Here is a 19861-nt window from a genome sequence, read left to right on the forward strand (position 1 = left end):
GGTATATGTTATCAATAAAATTCTATGCATACATGACATATGATAATACCTGTAAATAAACCACACCAGTCCTTGTAACATGGCAAAATGTTCAGCAAATGTAATGAAAGTTTCTATTCTTTTTCTTTACAGAAATGGCAGGACATTATCAAAGAAGTAAAGTTCTTGAGGCAGGTCAAACATGAAAACACCATAGACTACAAAGGATGTTTTCTCAAAGAACACACAGCATGGGTAATGTATTTACTTCAATCAATTTCAAATTGCTATTCCAGAAACACAATATTTGGGGTCTTTGAAGGCCGATAGTCTTAACTTTTAACATCAGTGCCTAGGTGGGGTCAGACAAATATATTATAAAGAGATCCATTATAAGTCAAAGCACCACCTAGAAATCATAACAGTTACTTTATGATATCAATTGTTTCACAGAGACAAAACTTAGGCATACTGTTTCTGGGACGTTGACATCAACAGTTTGTTAAAGTTTTTGATTGGAGCAGTTTATGGGGAGCCACTAATGATAGTTAAGATATTTGATGAGCAGTTGTGTTAGCATTAGTACAGCTCATCTCCATGGAGATTATATGGCCCTGTCATCTCAGTCATTGTTCATTAACTTTGAAACTGTTTCATAGCTTACATCTTAAAGTTTGTGAATAGTTCAGTTTAAGGAGGACCACTTTAAATTCATCTTTAACTGATCATATGTGCACCTCTAAACAATATATAATCTAAATATCCATGCCTAAATATTTTTATTGTACCAACCTAAGTGACATTTATATATGCTATAGATGAAGAGAACACTTATTCTTAAAGTCACTAAAACAGTTCCAACTAGTTTAAATTAATTTGCCTTAAACACTTATTTTTGTTTACCAAAAGACCTGAATAAAAAAGCACTCTTTTTGTTAGAATAAACAAATTCATGTAAAATCAGACCCCGATAAAGTATTTGCTAAGGCTACATAATGCTAGCATAATCAACCTAGCAGTTATTCTGCAGATAATATTTAATGCTTTTGTTTGAAAATTCTGGCATTTAATAATTATTTCTTTGACATTTGATATTGTTTAATGGAGATGAAGAAAAACAGATTGGCACACACACAATTCTTGATTATTATTGTTTTTTTTCAGATGGTAATGGAATACTGTCTGGGTTCAGCATCGGACATTATTGAAGGTTGGTAGTATAAATCTAAAGGTTGACATATTTTAGTGTTACATGGTGCATAGGAGGGAAATAAACTCGTGAGTGGGTCAAATGTGCCTATTGTGGTAGAAAAATCACATGAATCATGCTGATTCAAACAAAAGTTGCACAAAATTACTCTTTCTGCATGCTGTAGTTCAGAATAAAGAATTGTGAATTCCTATTGTAATTGCATCCATATTTAGTATAATTTATATCTTCTAAATAACTTAGCAAGTTCTTAGTCTTGTAAATCAGGATAGAAAAACAGTGAAAAGATAAATGTTTGTCTATTTCTTCAATGGGAAAGTTTGGAAGTTTCAGGTGTATAAACTGCTTTAACTATTGTGAGTAATTGACAAGCTCTATTGATATAATAACATGCCCATATATACCCTACACCTTGTCATGTATATGCAAATGACAGGAATGAATAAAGAGAGGTGGGGTATGTGTCAATGAGACAGCAACACAACAACACAATATCATAAAGACGTCTAGAGGTCAATATACAATTTTAACCATAAGGCACATCTATACCATATGTTTAAGCTCTATATTGCCTTGAATCGAGAAAAAAATTTGAATGAATTTATTCCACTAAGATATGTATGGCTGCAATCTAAAGTATTTAGTGACTGTGTTCTTTCCACATCGTTTTAGAGCTGTGTTATAATGCTCTATCACATTTTCCTACTGTTTATTGGACTGCAAACAGCACTATTCTATTGTTCCTTTGGTTGACAACAATAATAAGAGGGTTTAGCTATAATAAATCATTCATTTTAACACATATTGTGTAACACTTATGCTCATGCTTATATAATTCTATTTACAGTTCACAAGAAGCCATTAAAAGAAGATGAAATAGGAGAAATCTGTCATCAGTGTTTGAAAGGTTTAGAATATCTTCATAGCTTTGGCAAAATACACAGGGATGTTAAAGCTGGCAATATATTACTTACAGAGAATGGAACTGTCAAATTAGGTAAGGCTTTAAATGATCAGGGTACAGTATGTATTGTCTAGTGCTAATTATACCCTCTCTCAGAAGTTTGGAGGTACTGTAGATTCATTAATATTCGTGGGGTACCAATTTCCTTGGAATTCGTGGGTATAGATAAGCCACAAATTGAGGTTCTATAGAATTCGTGGGTATAGATAAGCCACAAATTGAGGTTCTATAGGATTATATACAAATTTAAGCAAAACCATGAAATCAAATATCGAAAATATACAATTTTTCTTCAATCCCAGAAAATTGGTACACACGAAAATAAATGGATCCATGGTAAACTGTTTTACCTCGGTCTGTCTGTTGTCTGTCACATGAAATATCTATCACAGTTTTCTTAGGAACTGCAAATCAGAGCTTCTAAAAATAAGGAATTAGGCTTCATGTGAACATCATGTAGTGATGTACTGTAAGATGCATTTTCCAATTTATCACTCGTCAACTTCTTGTTAACCAAATACTTGTTTATATATTCTAACACATTATAGCCATGTATGAAGTTTGGGACTGTAAACCACATACAACAATTGAAAGTTTCAATTTGAGAAGCTCCAGGAGTAGGCACACCCTGTACAGCAGTAAATTGGGTTTCACTAACTTTTTACCCTCGGTTAAAGAATCATTGATGACTTTAGGAATATATATATTTATTTACATGATTTAGCTGTTTTATTGACGACTGTCACCTAAAGTCTAACTATAAATATTTCAGCTGACTTTGGTTCTGCTTCCATTGTGTGTCCAGCTAACTCCTTTGTGGGTACACCTTACTGGATGGCACCAGAAGTGATTCTTGCCATGGATGAAGGCCAGTATGAAGGGAACGCAGATATATGGTCCCTTGGTATCACTTGTATAGAGCTAGGTTTGTTTTCATAGCATAATTTATCTTATTAAACACTACAAAGGTCACTTATACATTTGCATCTCTTGTCTTAATATATGACAATTTTATCACTGACTGTCCATCACATAACCTATTGTGCAGGCAAAGTTGCCATGGTGTTAGAGGCATGAGTTCAAATCCCCCTGAGCATAGAATAGAATATTTTGTACCACAAATTTTCAGATTAATTATTGAACAATGAGTTTATAATTCAAACTAGCATCTTGATTTAAGATAGTAATATTTCACTACAAAATTACAGGAATATAAAAATAAAGAGATGAGGTATGAATTCCATAAAAGGATGTCTGTTTTTTAATCAATTTTGCATTATTTTCTATTATTCAAAGAATTATAATACTAGATGCATGTATTCAGAATTTACAGTAGGGATATCTTGTTGGATTGTTTAAGTGACTGTGCTAAATTGATACTTTGGATCTTTGTATATAATATAATAATAATAATAATAAATACTTTATTTAAAGAGGGTAAACTCAGTTAGTTACAATAAACTAATCTTCCCTGAGGTTTAGCCATACTTGACTAAACAATGTTGTGAATATTATTTTCATATTTTTTTAAAGTGTTCTTTTCTATAAGTGATGATTGTAAAGTTGGAAATTTTTTGGAGGGGTTTGTTTTGCTGTTGAGTTAGAATTGTGAAAATATCACCTTGCTTAAATTTTATCTTTAAGGAAGACTAGAATTGGGTTTAGGAAGAAGGGTGAAAATGAAACTTTGCAAACAGGTTTGGCTGAAGAAATTGCAAAATTTAAACCTAAGGGTAAAAAATGCATGTTTATAGTATTGCTTTTGTTTTTTTCAGCTGAAAGAAAGCCTCCCTTGTTCAATATGAATGCTATGAGTGCCCTTTATCACATAGCTCAAAACGATCCTCCTACTCTTGCCGGTGGAGATTGGTCAGATGAATTCCGTCAATTTGTAGACTCCTGTTTGTCAAAAAGTCCCTGTGATAGACCCTCAGCAAATATTTTAATTAAGGTAAGTCAGTTTTGGAAAAAATGCATAATTCATTTAATTTATGATATATGTGATAGTGACCTTGGTAAAAAAATATTCTTGAAAACAAATCAAAATCTATTAAAGAATTTTTGTTCCCTCCTCAGGCACTGTGAATCCCCCAAAAACACTGTTTGTAATATATCTTTTGCAGTAAGGTGATGTGAGCAAATATCAATCAATTTTTAGGCATAAACAGTAAGCCTAATCCATTTTTGGGATATATTTATCTCAGACGATGAAGAAAAGAACATGTCTGTTTATAGATTTCATGAAAAAGTAGGATGCAGTCACTTTTTAACTGTTGCCTTGTAATCTCAGTGTTTGTTATATTATTTGATATAAAATGTGACGCGACTGTTACACTTTCAATTTCAGGGTCCATTTATTGATAAAACCCGACCACCTAATGTTATATTAGATTTAATACAAAGAACAAAAGATGCTGTGAGAGAACTAGATAATTTACAATACAAAAGAATGAAAAAGATACTCATGGTAGATGTGATAGATGTGGAGAATGGTCCAAATGGGCGGTCAGATGTGACGGAGGATGATTCTTCTCAGGTAAGCTATCGTAAGGGTTTGTGTACAAAGAATGGTCCTAATGACCATTCAGATGTGATTGAATTTAATAATTGTACAGATGTGACTGAATTTGATAATTGTACAGATGTGACTGAATTTAATATCTGTACAAATGTGACTGAATTCAATAATTGCACAGATGTGATTGAATTTAATAATCAAATGTGACTGAATTTTAATAATTGTACTGATGTGACTGAATTTAATCATTGTACAGATATGACTGAATTCAATAATCGTACAGATGTGACTGAATTTTAATAATTGTAGATGTGACTGAATTCAATAATTGGATGGCTGTGACTGACTGAATTTGATAATTGTACAGATGTGACTTAATTTGATCAAAGAGATGTGACTGAATTCAATAATTGGATGAATGTGACTGACTGAATTTAATAATTGTACAGATTTGACTGAAAATGATTCGTCCCAGATTAGTATTTACAATACATGTGATAATGGATCTAGTGATAGTTAAGCTGTGATTTCTTCTAACATTTGCAAAACATAGGAAAAGATGCACTTGATCTCCTGGTATTCAACAAATATATATAAGAAGATGTGGTATGAGTGCCAATGAGACAACTCTCCATCCAAGTCACAATGTATAAAAAGTTAACAATTATAGGTCAAAGTACGGTCTTCAACACAGAGCCTTGGCTCACATGGAACAGTAAGCTATAAAGGCTCCAAAATGACTAGTGTAAAACAATTCAAGGAGGAAAACCAACGGTCTATTCTATATAAAAAACGCGAAACAAGAAACACTTATGAACCACACCAACAAACGACAACCACTGAACAACAAAGTTTCTTGTCACTCATCAAAGGGTGGTGTTTACTAATAGCACTCACCATTAAAACTGAAATTATACAGATGTGAAGAAAATCATGTTAAACACAAAATAGACAAGAGAGTTCATACATGAAAAGGAAGTTTTAAGTATTTACCAAAAATTTTGAATGGCATAAATTTCAGATTACATGCAAAAAGAAAGTGTAGTTGTATACTTAGTTTTAAAATAACTGTAAGCAAATTTGTTTCAGTAATGCTTGATACACTTCAATTAGAGAATACTGATATTCCTCTTAGGTCTGCTAAAGGATAAAAAGTACGGGAGTGTTGGACATCACATGAACATTTTTTTTCAGTGTGTAACGAGGGTGGAAATAAATAGGGGTTATTACAATTAAAATAAATTAAAAGTATGGGTGGTTGAGTGTAAACAAAAAAAGTTGTTCTATTCCCCATTCCTTATTACATTTTCCCCTGGAAAAACCCCTAAAAGGAAGTTGTTTCCAATGTATAAGTAAGTTTTGTTTGTATTTACAGGACGGTGATAATGTGGACAGCAGTAAATCCAGCAGTATAGCTAGTCAACAAAGCTCTCATTCCATTAGTATGAGTAGTAAAAGTAGTAGTCAAAACAGCATTCATAGTGCCACTAATGATGATTTAGGATTTAGTAGTTTCTCAAGGGAGAGAAGTGTAAGTGTAACACATGCATGTATTTTGTACTTTATAAGAAAGTTAAGATTTTAGTAGTTTTTAAGTTGACAGCTGTATAGTAAAGTAGGTACATTGTTGAGATATTTTAAAATTAATTTGATATGTTAGGCATGTTAGGAATAAGCAGCTTTTTCTAAACAAGAAACTTCCTATGTCGGTGTTGAATTTAAAAAAAACCCACTTATTTTAAGTATTTACAAGTGAAAACAATTTCTGAGATACTTGAGGAGATAATCGCTGAAAAAATGCACTTTTTTCTGCGAATTGGGAAACTGAAAAAATTCATTAGATACTTAGAAAAAGTAAGTGTGAATGTTAGGTTTTACAAAATCAGTATCCTAGGCAGAAAACTGTTTCAACTTAAAAGAGCGGATACAAATAAAAGTACATGTAAGAAGAATTTATTGGTCTTTTTTAGAACAGATTTTTCATATCTGTGATGGAGATAACACTTATATGAGGACAAGCACAGAGTTCAATGCTGCTCTTTATTTTTTTTTTTTAAAGATCATGAATCAAACATCTCAATGAGAATGGTTGTCTATTTGTTATTTTGTTTATGTTTAAAAAATACAACGATTGTGTAAATTGCTACAGTAAAGATATGGAAACTCATGTCATGATATTCAAGAAAGGGCATAGTTATACTAGCTTTCAGAAATCATGGTTTCGGGTATTAATTTTCTGCTAAAACATTTTTGAAGCACATTCCTAATTTGAAATTGATTATCACAATCATTTTGTGTGTACATAATAGTGAAATAATTTTTTTCCCTCATTAGTGTCATGCATGCTTTCATTTGTACGTCTATTTATATAACTGTTCACAGTTTAATTAAAGCATGAAAAGCAATCATCTAAAATTCTGCAAAGAATTGGAAAAAATTGATTAACTTTTTCAAAATCTTTCTTTTATTCCATTGCAATAAGAATTTAAAAAAAATGATCATTGAAATCTTTCTGTTTCATCACATGACGCATTGGCTTTTTCTTTATTCATCAGTTTCAGTCCAATTTGCCAGGACGTCCGAAGGTACATTAATCTACTAGAGCATGGGTATCAAGACTATATATCATGAGATATCTCACTTGGTGTCATAAATAATGCTATGCTAACATGAGATATCTCAAACTATATGCATTGTACTCTAGAGGCAAATGTGTACCACATGAAGTAGGAAAGGATAATAAAATGTCTGAATCATTTGAAATAGGATTGAGGTAGCACTGAGACTGTTTGGTCTTATTTGGCAACATGTAAATTTTTAAGTTCAATAAGAAGTTGGTACCCATTTGCACGTCAGATATTCTTTATTTTCATTATTTTATAAAATACACATATTTTGTTAATCTTTTCAATTGTAGCTATTTTTCAAATATAGAAACTTTTAATTTCTTGTAAATTTTCATATCTCTAGATTCTAGTTAAACTGTTTACTATAGAATGGAATAAGGGTCAAGTTTTCAATCATGTCTGAAATATAATCGAAAAAATATTGGGATAATTTAAACATTATCATATTCAGCTTTGCAGGGAAGGATGCTGTATTGTTATAATGCTTAAAAGTAATAAAAAGAAATGAATGATTTTAATTCAACATACAAAATTAACATTGAAAAGATTAACAGTTTACAGAACATATAATTTAATCTGTATGTCTTAACTTCTAAAGGATTGGTCAAATCCAAGATCAAGTATTGCTGAACATGCACACACAAACAAGGTATATCTCAGCATGGTGTGTTACAGCATGTCAACAATATGTACATTTATTTAACATTAACAACAAAACATGATTGATTATTATTTCAATAATCTGGTCTCTTTTTTTTTTGTCAGTGATACTTTTGTAAGAGTTCCTGAAGTTTACATCATGGATACTGTGAAACTTATCTAAACTGAACTGCTTTAGGACTCAGGTTTGATTGTAATACATACCTGTCATAGAGTTTTGGATATTTGTAATCAAAAGGATTTTCTTGTTGGAAAATTCTGTTTATTTTGTATAAAGCATTAATTTTCAAGAAAAGTGCAGAGCAAATGATTTAATATATTAACTTTTTGATGAAGGCAGATCCAGAAATGTGAATCTTACGCAACAAGTGTATAAAGTGTTTATTTCATTTTCTGTTCTTGTGGTTGTTACGGAACTATTTTATAAAATTGAACTTTCTGATTGAATTAAAATTGTACCTGCAATTCAGTTGTATCATGACTTTTGTCTTGAAATTAGCATATCATATGACTTACATTTGGTTTGGTAACCTCTTAAAATTCTTTTGACCATGACAAAAAATATTCCATGACTGCACAGAAATTTAGTTGTAGCTTTTATTTGCCTGTCATTCTCTATGGAACTTGATTTTGGAATCTAGGAAAAATTATGTCTGAAGTATAAATTAATTAATTTTTTCCAATTTTTTAGATCTTCATGAAAATCTTTTTTACTGGCTCAGAATTTTCCCTATTTACCCACAGGTTATATTTCTAGAAGATGGTCTAGGTAAACATGGTCAGTATGTGATGTAAACTTCAGGTTAAAGTTACATTGTAGACATTGATGAGTCATATAATTAACGCTTCAAATATATATGTTACATGAAACAATTGATTTGACCAGCGTGTAGATAGAGTGCATGCAGGTTTGGTTGCTCCAAACAGTATTATTTTAGACAAAAATCAAATATAATCCTAATCAAAGTTCTATGTGTATTCAGAATACTTGACGACAAGTATTTTATATTAATGACTCAAATTCATAGCTGGACAATTTTTTACTCAAAAGGTATTTACTGAACAAGTGGATTCATTTATTTTTGTGGGTACCAGTTTTTATTAGCTCACCTGGCCCGAAGGGCCAAGTGAGCTTTTCTCATCACTTGGGGTCCGTCGTTGTCATCCGTCGTCCGTCGTCGTTAGCTTTTTACAAAAATCTTCTCTTCTGAAACCACTGGGCCAAATTTGACCAAACTTGGCCACAATCATCATTAGGGTATCTAGTTTAAGAAATGTGTCCGTTGACCCCGCCAACCAACCAAGATGGCCGCCATGGCTAAAAATAGAACATAGGGGTAAAATGTAGATTTTGGCTTATATCTCTGAAACCAAAGCATTTAGAGTAAATCTGACATAGGGTAAAACTGATTGTCAGGTCAAGATCTATCTGCCCTGAAATTTTCAGACAAATCTGACATTCTGTTGTTGGGTTGCTGCCCCTGAATTTGTAATTTTAAGGAAATTTTGCAGTTTTTGTCGAGCCTGCGACTTTTGTCGCAGAAAGCTCGACATAGGGATAGCGATCCGGCGGCGGCGGCGGCAGCGGCGGCGGCGGCGTTAGCTAACTTCTTAAAAGCTTTATATTTTAGAAGATGGAAGACCTGGATGTTTCATACTTTGTATATGGATGCCTCATGTTACGAAGTTTCCGTCAGTCACATGTCCAATGTCCTTGACCTCATTTTCATGGTTCAGTGACTACTTGAAAAAAAAGTTCAGATTTTTTGTAATGTTAAATTCTCTCTTATTATAAGTAATAGGATAACTATATTTGGTATGTGCGTACCTTGCAAGGTCCTCATGCCCGTCAGACAGTTTTCACTTGACCTCGACCTCATTTCATGGATCAGTGAACAAGGTTAAGTTTTGGTGGTCAAGTCCATATCTCAGATACTATAAGCAATAGGTCTAGTATATTCGGTGTATGGAAGGACTGTAAGGTGTACATGTCCAACTGGCAGGTGTCATCTGACCTTGACCTCATTTTCATGGTTCAGTGGCTATAGTTAAGTTTTTGTGTTTTGGTCTGTTTTTCTTATACTGTATGCAATAGGTCTACTATATTTGGTGTATGGAATGATTGTAAGGTGTACATGTTTAGCTGGCAGGTGTCATCTGACCTTGACCTCATTTTCATGGTTCAGTGGTCAAAGTTAAGTTTTTGAGTTTTGGTCTTTCTTTCTAACACTGCATGCAATAGGTCAGCTATATTTGGTGTATGGAATGATTGTAAGGTGTACATGTCTAGCTGGCAGGTGTCATCTTACCTTGACCTCATTTTCATGGTTCAGTGGTCAAAGTTAAGTTTTTGAGTTTTGGTCTTTTTTTCTAATACTATATGCAATAGTTCAACTATATTTGGTGTATGGAAATATTTTATGATCTATATGTCAGTTACGCAGGTTTTATTTGACCTTGACCTCATTTTCAAGGTTCATTGCTCAGTGTTAAGTTTTTGTGTTTTCGTCTGTTTTTCTTAAACTATAAGCAATAGGTCAACTATATTTGTTGTATGGAAGAATTGTTAGCTGTACATGCCTGCCTAGCATGGTTCATCTGACCTTGACCTCATTTTCATGGTTCATTGGTCAATGTTTAGTTTACTTGGTTAATGTTAAGTTTATGTGACAGTTGTAATAAAGCTTTATATTTAGGACTATCAACATAATATCAATGATTAGTAAAGAAGGCGAGACATTTCAGCGTGTGCACTCTTGTTGGTAATTATCTTGAATATTATTATAGATAGAGATAAACTGTAAACAGCAATAATGTTCAGCAAAGTAAGATCTACAAATAAGTTGTCATGACCTAAATTGTCAGTCGACCCCTTTAGGAGTTATTGCCCTTAATAGTCAATTTTTAACAATTTTTTGTAAATTTTTGTAATCTTTTACAAAAATCTTCTTCTCTGAAACTACTGAGACAAATTTAACCATACTTGGCCATAATCATTATTAGGGTATCTAGTTTAAAAAATTTGTCCGATGACCCCGCCTTCCAACCATCATGGCCGACTTGGTTAAAAATAGAACATAGGGGTAAAATGCAGTTTTTGGTTTATATCTCTGAAACTAAAGCATTTAGAGCAAATCTGGCAGGTGGCAAAAATGTTCATCAGATTTAGATTTATCTGCCCTGAAATTTTCAGACGAATCCGACAACCCGTTGTTGGGTTGCTGCCCCTGAGTTAGTAATTTTACAAAAATTTTGCAGTTTTTTGTTATTATCTTAGATATCATTATAATATCTAATATCTAATATTATTAATTATGATTTTAACCTTATTTTACATGATTTCCAAAGTATCAGTAAATTCAGGTGAGCGACACAGGCTCTTGAGAGCCTCTAGTTGATTTAAGGAGGATTTTATTAATGTGGATAATGGATTTAATGCTTTTTTTATTAGTATGCATTAAATATTTACCATGTGACATTAAGCAATCAAAATAAGTTACCTTCCTTAGGTAGAGTTTACCTGAAGTATTATGTACCAGGACAGACAAAACAGTCTTTAGATTGATTTGGTGAACAAATATTAGAAACATGTCGTTAGAATAGCATATCTAGTCAACTATTGTAAACAGTAGAAAAAATTAGGGCACTTTGGGTTTTTTTTGCTGTGATAAAGACATATTTATTGTGGAAACAATCAAAGATTATTTGACCTGATTTTGTAACATATGCCATAGTAAATTACAGTAATATTTCTTTATAAATGTAATACCACTTATATTCAGTAAGACAAGTTTGCCACATAGAGGATATAGAGGACATGCATCAGGTTTACTTTCAGTGGACTTTTCTGTCCCAATCTGGCTAATATAATCTGAAATGACTTTTAATATTATCAATTAATATGGATTGGCTGTGGAATGTTGCATGTCATTTGATTGGTGCTTTGTTTTTGTCTAATAATACAGCACTCTTAAGAATGGCCATAACATCATGACATTTATATCGTTCTGTGTAAAATTGTTATGGCGTTATAGTACAAAAAAACCAGCCTTAGAAAACATTAGAAAGTAATGAGAAAGTGTATCACATATCACAAGGAGTAATATTTTGTAATTTTGTAGTTGGTTTCTTTTTAAATTAAGAATCTGATCATCTTCCTCTGTACAGTGAAATCATTTACAGTTAAATCTCTTACTTTAATACAGCAGAAATGTTCCTGCCTTATACATATTTTTATTGGTACTGGTCAGGTGTTCATGGTGTATTCTTATTTCATTCAAGCTATTCAAAATTTAATAGTAATTTTTTTATTATTAATAGGTGTTGAAAATGAATTGGTTTGAATTGAAATATAAAACGGCCAAAATGTAAAAAAAATGTGTTTCGGTTTACCCATCCTGTATAAAGAGATGTGGTATGATTTTCCATGAGAACCTATTCACTATTGATGAAAGAACGAGGCTGTAAACAATTATAGGTCTAATACAGCCTTCAACAATGAGTAAAGCCCATACCATATACAAGGTCCAACATGACAAACTGTGAAATAATTCAAGAGAGAAAACCAATGACCTTAAATACCCTATTTTACATGCAGCAAAATGCCTACTCTTAATATTTTATTGGCAAATTTTGACAGTGAACTGTTGCAAAACTGCAGGTCTCCCCTCCCCATATACTAAAGGTGAAAAAAAAAAAGAGAATTCCATCCTACCTACCTATAGTCTATATTTTTTGTGAGGAGGAAACCCTGATCACACATACTTTTATGTTTGGCCTCTTTGTTTCATTCACAATTTTTATTTAAATTTTTGGTAGCTTATACTAAGGTAAAAAAAAATATCTGAACAATTGCCAAAAGTATGGTTGATATGATTCCACTGTAAGTTAGAATTATTTTATGTTGTATAAAATGTTTAAGTACAGCGTTTATGTTTTCAGTCATCCAATGCTAGTAATAGAAGTGTTGAACCTGGTGCTAATAATTTCGCTACAATAAGAACGACATCGATAGTTACTAAACAGATCAAGGATCATGAGGTGTCCAATGAACTGAGAGAACAGTTTGCTGGATATAAAAGACTCAGAAAACAACACCAAAAACAACTTCTATCTGTAAGTATATATTTAACCATTTCAAGTATCATAATAAAAAAACATCAACATGAGAATTGATAACCTTATACATGTTTGAAAATCTTTGAAATTTATCTTAAACCTACTTAAAAAAGTACAATTAAAACAACAGTGGGCAACTGACAAGATGAAGAACGGTAATTGCTAATTATTCCAATTCTTTACTCCATCAATCTATTCAGATCTCAAGGCAAGAAAACAAAACCTTAACATTTGTTTTGAAAAAGGTTCCTAAAAATAACAAGGTGTGCCGCTAGCAAATTATCACACGAAAAGCATTATTGCACCCTCACTTCACGCTGAAGTCACCCAGATAGGTCGTCACTGCTCCCTGTTTGGCAGCCACAGAGAAGTGTTGAAAGCCTCATCATGACTGAGATAATAAAACTTTTTATTCTAAAATGTTAAGATGTTTAATTTCTTTTGTAGCTTGAAAGTAAATATAAACAAGAGATGGAGGAACACAAACAGAGGTTAGACAAAGAATATGATAATCTGAAACAGCAGTTTAGTATGGAATTGGAAAGGTTAAAAAAGAAACAGCAGCAAGATTTAGACAAAAGGGTTGGTGTACTTACAAAATAACCAGCAATACTTGCACTTTTAAATATCTGTCCATTTGTAAATAAATTGTCATTGTAGTACAATTTTAAAACAAGACCTGCACCACTGTGTACAATTGACTGAAACTTCGAACTGCTAATCTTAAAAATGCTTACATGCTATAGCTGATCATTATCAAGCTGCAGACCAAATAGAAGGTAAAAAAAAATAATCATGATAATAGCACTAATCATTGGTCAGTTTGACCAACAGTTGAAGGAATTTGAATAGATTTTAAAAAGATACCTAAATCTGTGTAATTATTTGCAGATTATAACGTAACAAATTATGCCACAAAATCAAATATCCTCGAAAATGCAAATTTTACTCAATCCATGAAAATAGGCATCCACGGAAATGAAGGAAACCTCATTATTGTATTGACATTAACAGGAAAAGATTTCATCTCAAAGTAAAATATTAAAAATATCGAACTCCAATGAAAATTCAAAACTGAACACATCAATGAATGGAAAACAACTGTCATATTCCTGACTTGGTACAGACATTTCCTTGTGTAGAAAATGGTCGCTTAAACCGAGTTTTATAGGTAGCTAAATCTCTCATTTGAATGACAGTCGCATAGAATTTCATTATATTGACAACAATGAGCAAAACAAAATGACGTGATTTGTAAAAGTGTAAAAAATTGGGGTACAGCAGTCAACATGAAGTCATAATACATTGTACTTCTTTTCTGTTTATTAGTTGTGTGTGATACTGAAAACCCGTCATAAAACTGTATACTATAAAACGCTGCAGTACATTGGTCAATGGTTTGGGATTAAAAAAAAATAATATCAAAATATATTGATCAGAATGAAATAATCTTTACATTTCAAAACAAGCCAAAAATATTGGTGAAAAGTTTCCGTAAACAGAATTTCTTTAGTTCTGATTACGTATTACTAGTTGATTTCTGTAATTTCTTTAATATTTGTTTGTTGTGACCACTACAAACACAATGATAGAAAATTATGTCTAACATTCAAATATTTGTTCTTCATTGTAGCAAAAGACAAATCAAGCCATGGAGAAGAAGTTGATACGACAAATTTCAGCAACACAAGATACAGAGAGGAAAACTTTTGGAGCTATGCAGAAAAAAGAATACAAGCTCAACAAAGAACAAATGAAAAGAGTAAACTTCATATTGAAATACATGATATCAAACTTGAAATTTCAAAACAAGTTGGTGTGTCTACACATAAATAAGAAACAAGAATTATCAAAGTTTTCTTTATTAAAGGGAATGAATTACAGCATTAAAATGGAAGTGTCAGACAAACCCAAGATTTTTATTTTTTAAAATTTTCTCAAAGAAAAATGAGTTCAAGACTAATTTGCATATCTGCTTAGTGAATATAATATGGTGTATAACTTAACAAGGAAAACAGGATTCACAAAATATATCTGTTAGTACAATAGACCACAGCAACTTTTATCTCCTCACTCCTCTGTTAAAATAAGACATATGAACAAAGATGAATAACACATGGTTCAGATAGCATGACTTGGAACAGGCACAAAATTTGGTAGGGGTAAACCAGTTTTATATGTGCCGAAACCATCCCTATCTAGAGAACACTAGATCATAGTTCCTATAAATATAGCATATATATATAAGTACAAAAATGTTGTGAGTGGAATAGAATGATTTTATAGGTGGTTACCCATTTTCAAAGTTCCATCCATGGGTATCATATGTTAATCTGGTATGTATTACCTGTGAAATGTATTAATAAATAAATTGAATTTGACAGGAAATAGATAGTGGAACTCCTAAAAAGGAAAGAGAAGACACATTAAAATTACACAAGGATCGTTTGATGTCCCGTCAAAAAGAGGCAGAAACTAGACTTGAAAAACAACACAAAGACTCTATAGAATTTGAAATCCGTAAATTTAGACGACGGAAAGTTGTACAATATCACACTTTAGAGAAAGATCAGATTCAGGAGGTATTTATGTTATCCGTAATCACAATATTTCAGTGTAGGGATATTTTTGTGCTTTTACCAAAAAAGAAGTGGTTAAATTTTGGTGTGTCAATCTTGAGCACTTTGTGTACATGTATTTTAATTTTGATAAAATGTAATTAATTGTTTAGTTATTTATGGGTATGTGAAAGAAGTATTGTTTTGACATGATATGGAACAATTAAAAAAAAAAACATTAAAGACAAAACCATTATGATAGTAAGAAGAATGAATTTGTCTTAAAATAATTTATGATCATATTAATTTGACACTAGATTTTAACAAAACAATTTATGTAAAACAAATATGACTGTCACGAACCAACAAAATAAATGAATAACGGAACAGGCTTTTAAAGTGGAATGTGGTGGAGTTTAACATGTTTGTCAGCACTCAACCCTCAAACTTCATTTTCAAGATTTATTTTTACAGACCAACTTCCCAGACTGCTCAACTACATTTCTTGTAATTAGATGAGTTCTAAATTCCCAGACTGCTCAACTACATTTCTTGTAATTAGATGAGTTCTAAAACCAGTGTGATTCAGTTATATTTAGTGGAGTCATGTCCCTTGGAAATATAATTTCTATGGACAATTTAATTGAAAGGGCACCTCAGGTTTCAATTCTTAATAGATTTTTGAAATTATTTCAAAAGTTTTTATCAGCAATTTCTTGGATAATTTTGGAAAATCAGTGGCAATCGCTTTTTACAGGAATTATGTCAAATTATATGGAAAATTGCAATGTAAACATTCTTACGCATACTTTCTTGTCAGATTTTTATGAAATTCATATTAAAGGTTTATATCAGCAAGGTCTTGGATGAGCTTGATAATCAGTGCATTATATGGAAAATTGCTTTGTAAGCTATATCACGCCTTGTAGAATATTTAAAAAAAGTTAAAAGAACAATATGAAATTTTTTGGAGTTGTTGCCCTTTGAAATATAAAAAAAAAATATGCATTGTTAGGTGTCATTTGAATGCTTTTCTTTTATTTATACTTGCAACATTGAGGATTATTAATTGTCAAATGATTTTTTTATTAATTATTATATGCCTGTTGAAGGGAATGTATTATGGTATACTGTTGTCTGTCCATCCGTCCATCGTCAACACTTAGGACAATAACTCGAAAACATTTTCATCAATTTTCCTAAAACTTTGGTGAATTGTTTATATCTATTGACGTAGGTTCCCTTTTGTTTTTTATAAATTTAAATTTTAAGATTTTACGTTTTCCAGTTATGGGATTTTATTCATAAAAAGATATAAGATTTTCCAGTTTTATGACTATAACTCAAAAATGCTTTGAGAAATTTTCATGAAACTTTGGTGAATTGTTCATATATATTGACTTAAGTTCCCTTTTGATTTAGAAAATTTCCGATTTTACGTTTCCTAGTTATTGGATTTTATTCATATAAAAAAAAAAGGGGGATTTTCCAGTTTTCGGGCAATAACTGAAAAAGATTTGTGCAGTTTTCATGAAACTTTGGAGACTTGTTTATATCTATCGAAATAAGCTCTGTTTTTTTTGTTTTTTTGTTGTTATTTTTTGTTTTTTGATAAATTTCTGATATGACATTGTGGAGTAATTGAACTTTATTCTTTGAAAAAATCTTTGAAAACTGTCCATTTATCACACTTTTGAGAGTTATAGAATTTTATTCATTCGAAAAATGAAGCCTCAAACTTAGTTAAACTTAATAGTGCCAAATTATTCATGTTTTGTTTCAGTGGGTACCACTGTGTGTGCATGTCTTTTTTTTTTGGGGGGGGGGGGGGGTCTATTTGAGTAGTGCTACTATTAACTCATTTAAGCTTAAAGACGAGCTAAAAGGCTGACAGGCGTATCATGCGCTCATGGTGCAGCTCCATATTGGCTCTCAGTATAGATGTTGCCATTTCACAGTACAGTAGAAAACTAAACTGAATTTTGACTTGGATGGAGAGTTGTCTCATTGGCACTCATACCACATCTTCTTATATCTATAAAAGATAGATAAAGGTAATAACAAAGTTACGGAACCCAATTAGAACTAACTGGGAGAAATTTGTCCATTGCATCAAAGTGTTTTAGGCGTTTAATTAAACTGTTGCCGTGATTATCAAGGTGCAAAAGTACTGGGAAGAACACTGACGGCTACTCAAGAATCTATTATTGAGTTTGGAGGGCACTTGATATAAAAAATATAGAGGTTTTCTTCAAATTCCCCTTTAAATATAACTTTACATTAGCCCTAAACTCTACAGATTCATTCATTATTTACAATTTTGCATATAGAAAAATTAAATGTATATATTAATTTGAAGAAATTATGACATAATATATAACTATTGAGAATCTTTTTACAGGAATTAACAAAATTACAAGAACAGCAAGAAAAAGAACATAGTATGTTATTACGGCATCATGAGTCAACGCAGGAATTAGAATATAAACAATTGTTAGCAATTCAAAATTTACGGGACGAACATTTACGGAAACAACATATTACTGAACGTGAAAATCAAAAGGAATATAATAGTCGTGAGGAATCCAATTTAAGGAAAAAACATTTAATGGAACATAAACAGCAGCCGAGGAGTTTGAAGGTAAAATTATTGTCTTATCATTATTTGAAAAGGTTGCATTTTTCATTGTAGGGATTGTTTTTTTTTTTTTACCTCTTCCTTTTTGGCATGAATTTGCATTTTTCAACCAGTAAAATCCATCAAAGATATATCATTTTAAGAACAGAATTGACCTGAGAATTGAACTCATTATGTGCTTTAATATTTACACTTAAAAATTAACCCAAAAAATTTACAAAAATAAAGATCTAAGAAAAAAACAGATATGCATATAGATTCGTATTGGGATTATAAAAATTGGAATACAATTAGGACATCTGAAGACAAAGCATTTATCATTTTTTCATAAACTTCACTGGTGGTTTATTCTTGATTTCCTGTCATTGTGCAATTTATAGGATTATGTCTCTAAAAGAAAATATAGAAAGACAAATCAGTAATTTTTATTCAAATAAAAATAAGAAAACCATAAGGACTGTTCCATAAAGACATACATGGGACCCAGGGAAGGCAACTTAAATTTGTCCACTATTGATGGGTGTGAAATATTGTGTTGAACAGGTTTTAAATTATGCAGGACTCTAAAATAGCTTCTATGGGTGGTCACTCTGTTTTCAAAGTACCTGCCCTGGGTACGATGTATGTTTTAATGGAACAGTCCTAATGTCAAAAGTCATAGAAAGGTTCATTACTCACAGATACAACACATTCAAACTTTTAAGTATAAAGGTGAAAAAATACCAAAGTGGCATACATTGAATAAGTGGAAAGGCACATTGAACTGTAATAAAAGGCAACTGATTTATTCATGTACACTACAATGAAATAATAATTTTTAACATTTTTACTTTTCAGCAAAAAGAGGTGCAAATTCGTAAACAATTTCATGAAGCTGTGCAAACACAAAGAAAACAATATAGAGCTCTTAAAGATCATATTGTACAAAATACACCTAAAAATGAACAAAAAGCTGTTGTGAAAAAACTAAAGGAAGAACAAGTGAGGAAATTAAATATTCTTGGAGAGCAGTATGAGGCCAGTATAGCAGAAATGTTACAGCAGCAAAATGTGAGTATCAGTTACCTCCCCTGTTTCAATTGTTAAGGTTAATTGGCTAACAGTGGTAAAAAAAATCTTAGAAGTCTGAATGTCTACATTTATGTTTTGTATGAAATGACTGCTGATAGACATTTAAAAGCTAACTAGACTCTTAAAATTAAACTGTAAAATGATTTAAGATCTTTAGACAAAAATTTGAAAACAAAGATAGGCATATGATATCTACCATGTAATGCTGCCAATTAGAAAAATTCACAAACAAACTTGAGTCTTGCATACTTCACTCTGAAATTTATTACATGCAGCTATGCTCATCTTACATTGCTGTTCGTCATTTAAATATGGTGTAAAAATATCAAATCTTAAGAAAATACTTTTTAATTGTTCTAAATCCAGCTTCAGCTGTGTATTTGCAGGCTACTTGACATTGAACTAACAAAATACTTTCAGGGAATGTAGCAATAATTATGAACTAAAATTTTTTGAATCTTGAAGAATCGCCAGAAGAAAAAAATCAGAAATTTTGAATGAGAAATAAATTCCATTTG

The 19861-nt window shown here is 31.6% G+C and overlaps 1 protein-coding gene across 6 annotated transcripts in view; it reads left to right on the top strand.

The window, feature by feature from the left end:
* LOC127712154 (serine/threonine-protein kinase TAO1-like) overlaps positions 1 to 19861 on the top strand; it is a 48828-nt gene that overhangs the window by 17183 nt on the left and 11784 nt on the right. For 4 of the 6 annotated variants that reach the window (XR_007986973.1, XM_052218423.1, XM_052218424.1 and 1 more), the window contains exons 4-17: positions 133 to 234; positions 1144 to 1189; positions 2037 to 2186; positions 2926 to 3078; positions 3929 to 4104; positions 4501 to 4689; positions 6047 to 6202; positions 7897 to 7947; positions 12900 to 13073; positions 13524 to 13658; positions 14710 to 14838; positions 15461 to 15658; positions 18036 to 18275; positions 19110 to 19322. Coding sequence is in view for 5 of the 6 variants with exons in the window: in XM_052218423.1 (XP_052074383.1) it covers positions 133 to 234; positions 1144 to 1189; positions 2037 to 2186; positions 2926 to 3078; positions 3929 to 4104; positions 4501 to 4689; positions 6047 to 6202; positions 7897 to 7947; positions 12900 to 13073; positions 13524 to 13658; positions 14710 to 14838; positions 15461 to 15658; positions 18036 to 18275; positions 19110 to 19322 (2112 nt within the window). In the remaining variant the exon portion in view is untranslated. Of the gene's footprint in view, positions 1 to 132; positions 235 to 1143; positions 1190 to 2036; positions 2187 to 2925; positions 3079 to 3928; positions 4105 to 4500; positions 4690 to 6046; positions 6203 to 7226; positions 7257 to 7896; positions 7948 to 12899; positions 13074 to 13523; positions 13659 to 14709; positions 14839 to 15460; positions 15659 to 18035; positions 18276 to 19109; positions 19323 to 19861 lie in introns of all 6 variants that reach the window. The other 2 variants (XM_052218425.1, XM_052218426.1) reach the window with 2 other exon arrangements.

The sequence above is a fragment of the Mytilus californianus genome, unplaced genomic scaffold, assembly GCF_021869535.1.
Source record: "Mytilus californianus isolate M0D057914Y unplaced genomic scaffold, xbMytCali1.0.p SCAF_8, whole genome shotgun sequence".
NCBI classification, from domain to species: domain Eukaryota; kingdom Metazoa; phylum Mollusca; class Bivalvia; order Mytilida; family Mytilidae; genus Mytilus; species Mytilus californianus.